The following is a 13056-nucleotide window of genomic DNA, read 5'->3' as shown; positions in this document are numbered from 1 at the left end:
AGGCCACAAGCTGCAACTGTCAGTGAACCTCCACACATTCCGCACTTGGGCTACAGGCGTAGGACAGCCCCCAGGCTGCAGTACCTTTACTGACATCTCTATGGCCTCTAAACCTCCAGATGCATCATGCTGCAGATCACAGGGCTGTTCCCTTCATGCCCAGGTATTTTTCCACTCATTCCTGGGCAGACTGTCCAGATTACTGTGGGTCCTGCACACTTTATTGAAAAGAGGGGCATCTTTCAGTGGTTTGTCACAGACACACAACCCGCTCCCATCCCACGCCATGAGGGCATCAGAACACCATATGTGCGCTGCAGTCAGTAGTCCTACTTGACGACCCTTTCACGTGGAAGCTATTTCTCACCTTCAGCATTTATAATGAGTACGTCCATTTTCAGATGGACATGGATCTCTCTTGATCAGTCTGGCAATGAGTGCCCCACTCTGGTTGACCACATATCAGCTGCTTACATATTTGGGCTTGACATTTAGGCTTCCTGGTCTCCAACAAAGTCAAGGTCATATCCACTGCAGTCCCTTTCCTTTGCATAGATTTTCTGACACACACCACCCTTCAGCTGGATACCACGCCTCATTTTTACCATGTTAGACCCATTCTGGTGGCTTTACATACTGTGTTCGAAGCAGGAGCTTGATTGTCTCCAGGCAGGCTGATGGAGTTATCGCGCGAGTGAAATCTAGTGTGTGGGCCACCCCCCTGGTCATAATCAGAAAGCCCATTGGTTCTCTTCAATTATGTAGGGATTTCAAGGCTATGACCAATCCTCAATCAGAATTTTATCCTGTTCTCTGAATGGAGACCTCCTTACCAAACTTAGGGGGAAATACTACTCAAAGACTGATCTTTTCAGTACTTGCCTCCATTTGCTCATAGATGGGGAACCTCAGAACATTGTTGTTGTCAACACATGTTTTGGATTGTACGAGGGGGGACCCAAAAGAAACCGGACTCCAAGGGCGCTGCCACTCGTACATGTAGTGCAGGGTTCTCACGTTAGATGATGTTAGTAGAGACCTTCATGAAACAGCTGTGCAGACGGCGTCAGTGTAGAGCTGAACATGCAAGTGTGGTATTGTTTTTCTCTGACTGTTGGCGGGTTACCTCTGTGAAGTCATTGTGGCAACTTTAAAAGAACAAAGAGTGTGTGTGAAATTTTGTTTCCTGCTTAAAACAACTGCAACGGAAACACACCAAATGCTTCAGAAAGCTTTCCAGGAGGACGCTATGAGCCGCACACAGGTTTTCGAGTGGTTTGAGTGCTTTGAACGTGGTGAGATGTGTGTCGAGACCAAGTTCGGTCTGGACACCCTTCAACATCACAAAATGAGGAGAACATTGAAAAGGTCCGCCAAAAGATAACGAGGATCGTCGCCAAATGCTCGACCAAATTTCAGCAGAGACAGGAATCAGTTGGAGCTCATGCCAGCGGATCTTGAGTGAGGATTTGCACATGAGATGTGTTGCTGCTAAATTTGTTCCATGCCATCTCACACAGGAGCAAAAAACCATCTGCATGAATGTGTGTCAGAACTTGAAAACAGAGGTTGCATGTGATCCAAACTTCTTGAACAAAGTCATTACAGGGGATGAGAGTTGGTGTTACGGGTATGACTCAGAAACCGAGCAAGCGTCAAACCAGTGGAGGACTCCCAACTCTCCCAGACCAAAAAAAGCGAGGCAAGTGAGGTCAAATGTGAAGACAATGTTCATTGTCTTTTTTGATGTTCGTGGAATTGTGTATCGGGAATTCATACCCCCTGGCCAGACTGTCAACCAGCACTTTTACTTGGATGTGTTAAGGCATCTGCGAGAGGATGTGAGGAGGAAACACCCGGAACTTTGGCGATCAGGTGACTGATTTCTGAATCACGACAACCCTCCCCTCGCAAGGAATTCACACTAACTGCAGATGTTTTGGGCAAAATCAACTATTACTCCAAGTTCCTACCCCAAACAGCTCATATTGCACAACTGCTCAATCACTTGCTTATGAAAGGGATGCCCTAAAACTAGACCCCTTTCTCCCATTTAAAAACCGTGCTAAAATCCTCCTTTTGTCTCACACCTTTCTTGCCTGAAAGCCCATTGTTCATGCTGACCAATCCATCTGCCTATGGGATTGGGGGGTTCTGGTGCACAGGAATGAGGATGGCTCCAAACATCCAACTGCACACACATTCAAGACATTGACCCCTGCACAGTGCAACTATTCACAGACTGAGAAGGAGGCACTGGTGATAGCATTTGCCATCCAAAAAAATCATGTCTATCTATTTTGGACCAAGTTATCTCTAATTACACATAAAAACCTTTGGTTACATTATTTGCACCTCAATCTAACCTCTTGTAGTGAACAGTTTAATGCTGCCAGTGCTGGGCATTGCTCCTAAGTGCATACAATTATACCGTCCAGTTTAAGCCCATGGCACAACATTCCCATGCTGACACTTTGTTGCATCAACCAGCAGGCCTATGCCCTGAAATCCACCAACAGGAGGTCCTCTGCTTCCACATCAGCACTGTCCGATAACATACGTTAGACAGTTTCCCTGTTACACCTGCATGTGTTTTCACAACTCCACTGTGCAGAAGGTCCGCCAGACATGACTCATGACTGGCCAGCCTACCTCACCCACTAGTTGGCGACCAAGCTCGACCCCTGGAACTGTATTTCTCACGTGCATCAGTTAATTGTCCCAGCTGAATGCATCAGTTAATTGTCCCAGCTGAATGCATCAGTTAATTGTCACAGCTGAATTGCACAAGAAGTACTGAGTTTACTGCACAGGGATACTGGGGGATGTCCTGCATGAAGGCACTGGCTCGCTGACACACGTACTGGCTGCGTATCAATGCTAATGTTGCGAGATCTGTCCGAGGCTGCATAGTATGTGCCTATCACTGAGCAGCAGCACCACCACCACAATTATTTGCACCCTGGCCTGTACCCTGCCATCCCTGGGACAGCATCCACTTTGATTGTGCAAGTCTGTTTTTGGGATTGGTGTGATTGCTCATCATGGATGCATACTTCAAGTATCCGTATGTGGTACACATGGTGTCACTGGCTTTGTCCAGGTTTTAGCCATCGAAGGTTTACCTCAACTCTTTGGCCTCTCATAATGTGCCTCAATTGACAGTGTTTGCCATCACAGAATTACATGTGGTCAATGGCATAAAACGTATTCCAGCCCTTTGTTCCATCCTTCCTCCAACCGTGAAGCAAAGCACCTCATTCAGACATTTAAGCAGCAAATGAAGAAAGTTGTCAAATCCCTTGCCACTTCATCGGCCCTAACCCACTTTTTGAGTACCTGTCACACTGTGTAAATTGCCAATCTTAGTCCCACTGAGCTGCTCCCTGGGTGGCCAGCTGTGGACCCTGCTACATCTTCTGACACCACCTACTTCAAGACCCCACTCCCAGCTGTCCCAGAATTGCACACCTGGTGTGCCTGTGTGGGCCTGCTTCTGCAGGTGACTGCGGCTTGGATCTGGTGACAGTAGCAGAGACCCATGGGTGACAACTTACATTTGCCCAAATACAGAAGGGGCTTGAGTGCAATAACCACAACCAGCTATAGCCGCGAGCACAGCATCACACCTTGCCACCTGCTTCCCACTATCTTCTGGTGACCATGAGGCCCCAGGCCTGGTGCCCCTGGCAACTGCCATTGACTGCCACAGGTGTGCTGACACTACCTCCTGTGTCTACGAGGGTCAGGGGAACCCTCCGTTGGCCTCGCCTCCAGTGCCATCCCTATTAACACTGCATGAGCACCCTTCCTCCACACAACCAGCAGTGGAAGGGCATGGGTCTTCATCCATATCTTCTTTCTGACTCCCACAGCAACATAGTCTCCAGCATGATGGACACACAATTTATGCAAATATTTTATTGTGTAACGCCTATTACAATTTAATGTTGACAAGAGCCTCTACCTGTGGGCTTTTACTAGTGAGCATTCATTCTGAAATACGATATATGTAATCTGGCTGCTATCTAAAGCCATGGCTTGGGATGATTCTTGTTTTGTCAATTTTATATGACAAGAGCCACTTGGCTTCTTCTAATCTAATGTACCATCATGTGATGTAGCAAGGCCTACTACTTCTGAAGAAAATATATTTTTCAACCTCTTCATAGTCAATTAAACTGTGATATTTTTGTCAGTTGCAGAAAGATACTCAGACTCACAAAAGAATCTACATGCCAGTGATGTTTGTTGTAGGTGTTCAAGGAAAACTTTGGATGAATAGTCGTCATGAGCATCTGTAGGAGTATGCACATAGGGAGAGCTGAACCAGTCCAGAAAGGATAGCTCATTGTCATCGAAGATTAATCATGCTCCGCTACCGCAACAGACAAGGTAGGGAAGGAAGCTACTATCAAACTGCAAGTACGATCTGGCCTGGTGGATGAACAATGTCAGTGAGTGGTAGCTGTTCCACATGAATTTTGTTGATACTTTCAAGTCAGGAGTGGAGAAAAGATAGACCACGTGGTGAATGTTGAAACTTCATATTAGCTCTGGGAATTGCCCACCAGTTACTCAGCATTAGTACAGTGCAGGGTGTCGCCAGCTGAACGATGGGTAACCCAGAAGAAATGGAGAAGATGCTCGAAGATGATATCATTGAACCTTCAGAGAGTCATTGGTTCTCTCCGGTGGTTCCTGTGTAGGAGGAGGTTGGCACTTGGGATTTCTGCATCGACTGTGTACTGATGCCTGAACAAGATCGTGAAGAAAAATGTCTGTCCATTGCCACACATTACTGACTCTCTAAACTGCTTGAAAGGAAGAAGTGTTTCTCAACTACGGACATGTAGCCAGGCTACTGGAAAATTGAAGTTGATGAGTTGACTGTGAAATTACTGTCTTCATATCTTCATCCAGCCTCTGTGATTTTAAAGTTACAGCTTTTGGATTATGTAACATTCCAGCCACTTTCAACTGTATGATGGACAACCTGCTTCGGCACCTTAAATGGACTACATATCTTTGCTATTCTGGATGACATTGTTTTTTTTTCTAAGTCACTTAACTGCCTGACAGTGGTCCTCAAACATATTCAGACTGGAGGTCTCTGCCTTAACCTGAAAAAGTGCCTCTTCATCACCAAAGAAATAAAAATCTTGGAGCACCTAGTGAATGGCAATGGATTGTGTCCTGATGTAGAGAAAATAAGAGCAGTCACAGAGTTTCCAACATTTTGGCACATGCTTGATGTGAGAAGTTTCCTCGGATTGTGCTTGTATCACCAGTGATTCGTAAAGGACTTCTGTATCAAGGCATACACCTTACAATAAATATTGCCGAGAGACACCAAATTTTCCTGGAACAAGGTGCAAAAAAGATATTTCCTTGTGCATAAGAAGGTTCTAACATCTTCTCCAGTTGTAGCATTGTATGAAATACTTCCAAGACAGATCTTTACACTAACACTAGCAGTTTTGGTATAGGGACAGTTCTAGTACAAATTCAGGAATGTGCTAAAAAGGTGATAGCTTATGCTTCTAAAGTATTCTTAAAGTCCAAGATGAACTACTCTACAACAAAGGGAGATTGCCCTGAAGTTGTTTAGGCCTTTAACAAATTCAGGCCTTATTTATTTGGCAAACCATCCACCATTATGATGGGCCATTGTTCTCTCTACTGACTTACTAGCTTGAAAGATCTATTGGATTGACTGGGAAGATGGGCAATTAATATTCAGGAGTACAATGTCACAATTGTGTACAAAAGGAAACACAAACATGCCAACTACCTTTCAAGGAATCGTGTGGTGAAACACAATAATGTGGATGAAATCTTAGTCATCACTGCAGTAAATGACATTGCAGTTAAACAAAGGTTAGATCTAACATTACGCCATAGAAGAAGAGGAGGAGGAGGAGGAACCAAACATTGGAGAATTCCAGTTAATTAACAGAGCATTGTGTAAGAGCAATTAAAAGCCATTGGGGTAGAAATGGCTGCTCGTCGTCATAGCTCATATGTGGCCTGTCTCCTGAAGTTTTTTCAGAATGCTCCAAAATCTGGTTACTTAGGTTTTGTGAAAACTTTACACAGAATCAGACACAACTATTACTGTCTGGTGTCCTATCTGTCTGTTAGAAACTATGTGAGCCACTGTAAGGAATACCACTGGCAGAGGCACATGCTGCAGTTACCTCTGGAGCATCTGGTACGAATCCCATGTGCAGCTGTGCCATTCCACCAAACTGGAATGGACCTCTTGAAGATGGGCTCGAAGGTGACAAACAGGGATCAGTACTTTAATTACCTCACCCGCTACACTGTCACAAAAGCTGTGTTGATTGCCAAAGCTCCAGAAATTTACAGAGTTACTGTTAGAATATTTCACTTTGAATCACTGAGCACTCTGTGTGACAATCTCTAATCGTGGAAAAGTTGTCTTGTCAAGACTTGTGTCAGAGTTAATTTCACATTGCAACATCACCGACAGGCTGGCAAGTGCCTACCACCCACAGACGAATGGCCTCACAGAACACTTTAATACGATGTTGGCAGATGTACATTGATGTCCAACAGAAAGACTATTTTGTAATACTTCCTGTCATGACATTCGCATACAACACAGTGAAGTAAGACACTACAGGCTTCATGCAGTTCTTTCTCCTTGAGAGTCATGAGATTGAAACTACAATGGATACACTGTTCCATTTCAACCGGATGATACTCAGGATAACTACGTGAAATATCTCATCACCAGGACTGAAAAAGCAAAACAGCTGGCTTGCATAAGGACTGTGGACACCCAGGAGAAGGACAGAGAGCTGTACAATATGAACTACCAACCAGTGAGATACAGTCCAGGTGGCTTGGTTTGATTTTGTATGGATGTGCAGAAACAAGGACTGACAGAAAAATTGCTGAAGCACTATATCCTTCATCACTCGTCAGATGCCACATATGAAGTTGAGGATTATCACCCTTCATCAAGAAAACAAAAATGCAGAGATGTTGTCCACGTCATCGGTAAAAAGCTCTAATATAGTCCAGATGCGCAGATCAGTGATGGGAGGTTCAAGGAAACTGAAGCTTCACTCGACTGTTGCAAAGCTGTGACAAGAGGAGCTACCTTCAGTGCTCATCATAGTGGAGATGACAGAACATTATGATCAGAACGCGAGTATCTGCCAGTGCCTTACACAGAATATTATTGGCAAGATCTAGAACCAGGATGCTGTAGTTGGCTCTAGTGAGAATTTCTGAAAGAGGGAGTCACTGTTTCTCCATGAGAGGGAATAATGCCGCAAGCCACAGAGCATGCAGTGTGATGTATTGTTTAGCATCACTGGCTGGCATGCTGCTGGTTGCTAGTTCAAACTTGACAACCAGCATTTTTTGTTATTCAGTATTTATCATTTCTGAAATGTTTTGGAATGTCTTATGTTTATAATGTTTGTATACAAGATGTACAATTTGCTTCCGCCGTTTTTTCCCCAACATTTGAGGCTGTAATGAAACAAATTGGTTACACATGTATCATTCAAAGTATTTTCCATCGCTTTAATGAAACACATTGGTTACACATGTATCATTCAAAGTATTTTCCATCGCTTTAATGAAACACATTGGTTACACATGTATCATTCAAAGTATTTTCCATCACTGGCCACTACTTTCTCCCATCTTTCAGGCAGAGTATGAATCCCACATCGAAAAAATTGTTCATCTTTTGAAGCGATCCACGAATCGATCCAATTTGTGACTTCTTCATGAGATTGGAAGTGTTGGATAGCTAGGCCATGTGCCATTGATCTAAACAGGTGATAGTCAGAGGGAGCAATGTCTGGAGAACACGGCAGGTGGGGTAGGACTTCCCATTTTAACGTTTCCAAATACATTTTTATCTCTTTTGCAGCATTGGGTCGAGCGTTGTCGTGCTGCAAAATCACATTATCGTGCCTCTCGCTGTATTGCAGCCGTTTGCCTTTTAATGCTCTGCTCAAATGCATTAATTGTATTTGATAATGAGCACCTGTGATTGTTTCACTTGGTTTTAACACCTCATAGTACACGATGCCGAGCTGGCCTCACCAAATGCAGAGCATGATCTTGGAGCCATGAATATTCGGTTTGGCCGTCGACGTGGAAGCGTGGCCGGGATATCCCCATGATTTTTTGCATTTAGGGTTATCGTAATGAACCCATTTTTTGTCCCCGGTCGCAATGCATTGCAGAAATCCCTTCCGTGTTTGCTTCTGAAGCAAGTGTTCACAAACACAAAAACGCTGTTCAGTGTCTCTTGGTTTCAGCTCACACAGGACCAAATTCCTTCTTTTTGATTCATGCCCATAGCCTTGAGACATTTTGAAATGTCTTGCTGTGTCACTCCCACTAATCGCGCCAATTCTTCTTGAGTTTGACATGAGTCTCCACTCAGCAATGCCTCTTATTCTGTTTCTTTGAAAACATTATCTCTTCCACCACTATGCCGGTCTACGATGTTAAAATCATTGTTCTTGAAGCTTTGAAACCACTCGTGACACATTCTTTCACTAATAGTGTTCTCACCATGTGTACTTGAGAGCATTTGATGAGACTCATCCACTGTTTCCTTCATATTGAAACAAAACGGTAACACCTCCCACAAATGATGAGAATTAGGCTCATAAACTGACATTTTCAATCAAGAATAACTTTATGATGCAGACACAAATTGGTTAATGTTTGAATGAGGCTATGTTGACTTAGGTCCAAGCTGACTGCCTGACGTCTGCAATCTGTTTCTTTCGACCGCTACTTACCGTTTTTGCCACCTATCAGCAAACAGTGGAAGCAAAGTTGTACACCTTTTATTTTACAATATTCTATGTTTATATTAATGGAATGGCGTGGAAGGTGTGGTGAGTCGACAGGCACAATGAGAAAGGCTGCTAAAATATTAAGCTTTCGAGCAAAGTCCATCTTCTGAAATAGAAAACACATACACTCACACTCATTTCAGTGTCTAGGCACAGAGACTATGTATTTGTGAGTTGTGCTTTATGTGAATGTGTGTGTGTTTTCCCATTTCAAAAGATCCACTTAGTCTGCACATTGTTGTTATTCCATCCAGGACTGTCTATTGTTTGTATAAATACAAGTACCCTGGAATGTTTGATGTTTGTATAAGTAGCTGCACTGTCCATACAGGAATTCAATTCTGTTCTGGTTGTATGTTGATGTCAGTAATAAATGTGCTTTGAATTCTAAGTGTTGTACTTCATTGATGACCTTCCCGTTGGATTTGGATGTGATGGAGGTTTCAGCGTGACAATATTGTTAGTGATCATGATTTATATTGTATTTTGAGAATTTGCTGTTGATTAAGGAAAAGGAGCCAACTATCAGTGTAAATAAATTTAATTTATCATATGTAAATGTGTTAAAACAACCATTAGCCATTAGTATACAATCACTGAGATAGCTATAACAATAAAAGGTCTGTGATTACACAGAGGGAGCCATTTGGGATGGAATGATGCATAAAACTAGTTGTAAGAGATGAGAATGGGGAGGAGATGATGGACAGAGAGGTTGTAAACTGTTGGGTGGAAGGTGTGGGGACAGTATGTTACAGTAGGTTGAGGCCGGGATAATTACGGGAGAAGAGAAAGTGTTGTAAGGAGAACTCCCATCTGCACAATTCAGAAAAGCTGGTGGTGGAGGGAAGGATCCATATGGCTCAGGTAGTGAAGTAACCATTGAAATTAAGTTATCCTTACAATACATTATCCGTTCCCATAATTACCCCAGGCTCAACCTATGGTAAAATACACCCTCCACCCAACAGTTTTCACCTCCTCTGTTTGTCGTCTCCTCCCCATTCTCATCACCCACCCTTTTTATTTGCAGTCCTCTGCCAACACAGCCACCCATCTTTCGCTGCTCCTCTCCTTCTTTGCTCCTTTTTTCCCCACGTCTCTGCCCCTCAACCTCCTGACGCTGCACCTGTTGGTAGTCGAGTCCTTGCAAATTGAACAGTTGTGAATTTGCATGGATTTGTTCATTCAGCCTTAGTAGCTCATGTACCTTAGATAGAACTCAGTGAGCCACCAGGCACCTCATTTGCGCCATTGCCCATAATCGTAAATGGCACATCTGAAGTGCGGATTTGTAACTTGTGAAGTTGACACTGGCTTGTCACTTGAAATAATTTTCAGAGTGCCATTTAATTATAATTGAATTCATCCCATTGACGTAAGCAGATGATACAGTAAAATCACCTCTAACAGAAAAAACTCAGAGCAGATGCTGAACAATGCCTGCTTGCCCTGGCAACAAGCCTTCAAAGGACTGACTGGATTTGAGGAGTAATGCAAAGAATTTTTTATGTGGTGCCACTTTCAGTGCAAAACACACAAATGGATTATGAAATGGTATTTTGGTATAATTAGTGCAGTTTTACTTCCAGATCTTCCCGGGTGGCAATCAGAACATCACATAACATGCGTGACTATGGCTCAAACATTTCTTCCCCTGGACCTTAATGACCAGGAATACTGTTAAATGATTTCATCCTTGTACTCAATAATATCTTGCTTCACAGGATTTTAAAAACTCCAGTTTTAGTGTGCCCAAAACTCTGCTATCTAAAACACCTACATACATACTGTGCAAGCCACACCACGTGGTGTACGGCACAGGGAACGCTGTACCGCTGCTAGTCATCCCCTCTCCCCGCTCCACTCGCAAATGGGGCTATGGAAAAAGGACTGCCTGTGTGCTTTGTGAGAGTCCTGATCTCTCTTATCTTGTCCTTGCTGTCCTTACCCAAAATGTATGTTGGCAGCAGTAAGATTGCAAATGCTAGTTCTCAATATTGTTGTGTAAAAACCTCATCATCTCCCCTCCAGTGATTACCATTTGAGTTCACAAAGCATCTCTGTAATATTCGCATTTTGACTGAACCTATGAGTAACAAATCTAGCACTACACCTCTGATTTGCTTCTATGTCTTCCTTTAACATGAGCTGATGGGGATCTCGAACACTCAAGCAGTAATAAAGAATGGGGTTACAGAACTGTTCTATATGTGGTCTCTTTTATAAATGTACTATAGTTTTCAAAAATTCTCCCAATAAACCAAAGTCAACCATTTGGCTTACCTGCTATCTACCTTAAGTTTCATTCCATTTCATAGTTACAGTATTTGTAAACTCAGTGACAGTCTTCTGGCTATTTTCCCTCTTCATGTTGCGGTAGGCAACTTGGTCTAAAAACATCTGTAGTTAATGAGATTTATTTCTGCTATCTTTGCAGGCTCCTATAAGAGGTTTTTGGTTGCTGTGGGTTACAGTCCTGTCTCCATGGTTCTTCCAACAGGCTCCAAGAGAGGAAATTGATGAAAAAAAGCAGAGGAAGCTGGAAAGAAGAATGAAACGCCACTGAGACACTTGCCTTTACTCTTTGAATTGTGATTCAAATTTTTTTACTTCCTTATTGTTGATGGTGATGGACAGCATTATTTTGCCTTACCAATTAATTAATACCTCATAATTGTATATAAAAGTATTTTTAAAATGAATAAACGAATTCATGTTATCATACAGTGACGGAAACATTATGAGACAGAAATATCAGTGAGATTAAGTGTGCTTGTGGTATTTATATCTGTGACTGAAACATTTGAGATGACCATAAGCCTGCTGATAAATGAATATATGAGTGTAAGCTATATAAATCCAATAAGAGAAATTTTATGTCAGCTCAACATCTAGATTTTTGTGTATACATTGAATGACAGCAACATCAGGTGCACAAATAACAGTAAAGTCCTGGTTGTGAGCAGCAACATAATATCATGTGTAATATAAGACTCATAATGTGCAGTGCCTTAGTATTGCTTAATGTACAATTCTGTAATGTGCCTATGTGAGACACATACTGATAGAACATGTAAGCTCTGCATTTGTGCTACTTCAAACTGGCATTTATGCTCCTTTCTTTGTATGACAATTTATGTATACTAGATCATATCTATAACATGTAAGATACTGATGCAAGAGAAATTATACACATCTTGATTCGTAACACTGAAGTTCATGTTTCCAGGTTTGTTATCAGTATAAGTTTTTCATACATCATTAAATTCATTGTCAAAGAGAGCAGTAGCTATTCAACAATCTATAGAAAGTATGACAGAATGCCCTTGTGTTTTTTATCATTAAAAATCTGTCATTTCACATGTTGTAAGTTTTTACTCACAGTAACCATACTTCCAAGCCTTTTGGTTCCCTTTGATCATGTGTCATAAAAGTGGTCTGTTATGATTTTAAATTGTATCATGTGGAAGAACAAGACTTGCTCTTATTTTAAGAGTCAGTGAACTCTGTTTTGTTCACTGTTTCATTTCAGTGTTGTTTATATTATAAAAATAAAACGAAAATTGATTCAAATGAAAACTGTAGTCAGATTTTGATCCTATAATTTGTTTCTTTTTGTGTTTTGACTAAAATATGAAAAGGTTGTCATTTAGTCATGTGTATTTTTATTTATTTGTATGAAAAACAGGTTCTTTTACTGCATTCAGGGAGAAAAGTTCTATCTTCTTATGTTATAATTTTGGGGTTATACATGGATTGTAATATCTGAAATCTTAGATCATAGGATTGGATATCTGCAATGTGGATTGTAAAATTCCCCCCTCCAGTGGGAATTTAGGAAGTACCCAAGTTTCACAGAAGCAGCAAAGCTGATAAAGAGTATCTCTGATCCTAGGGATGTAGTAGTTGACTAAACTCAGGAATTCTGGTAACCACTGTGGATGAGTACAGAGAAAGTTGTCGAGTGCAAATTTTGCTTAGTTTCAGATTGTGTCTGCCTTATTAAGAGCCGGTTTAGGAAGAATGAAGAAGTTGCAGAAGCTAACACGAATATGAGACCACGTTGTTCCAGTCTTCTTCTTTGGTTTCTCCTCTTGGTCAACTTGCCACTTGTGAATTTTGGATCTGAAGATTTCCCTGTTTTGGATATCCTCTGGTGTAATTCTTGCTAGTTTCAGATCTGTTTTGATTT

General features: G+C 42.0%; 1 protein-coding gene across 1 annotated transcript in view; it reads left to right on the top strand.

The window, feature by feature from the left end:
- The window catches only part of LOC126480801 (transmembrane protein 208), a 56133-nt gene extending 43728 nt beyond the window's left edge, over positions 1-12405 (top strand). Inside the window, exon 5 of the mRNA XM_050104120.1 lies at positions 11302-12405. Coding sequence (XP_049960077.1) covers positions 11302-11430 — 129 coding nt within the window. The 3' untranslated portion in view covers positions 11431-12405. The remainder of the gene's footprint in view (positions 1-11301) is intronic.
- Positions 12406-13056: the final 651 nt, after the last annotated feature.

The sequence above is a fragment of the Schistocerca serialis genome, chromosome 5, assembly GCF_023864345.2.
Source record: "Schistocerca serialis cubense isolate TAMUIC-IGC-003099 chromosome 5, iqSchSeri2.2, whole genome shotgun sequence".
Classification (NCBI taxonomy): domain Eukaryota; kingdom Metazoa; phylum Arthropoda; class Insecta; order Orthoptera; family Acrididae; genus Schistocerca; species Schistocerca serialis.
The sequence above is the reverse complement of the archived record's forward strand: the minus strand, read 5'-3'. Positions and strand labels throughout refer to the sequence as shown.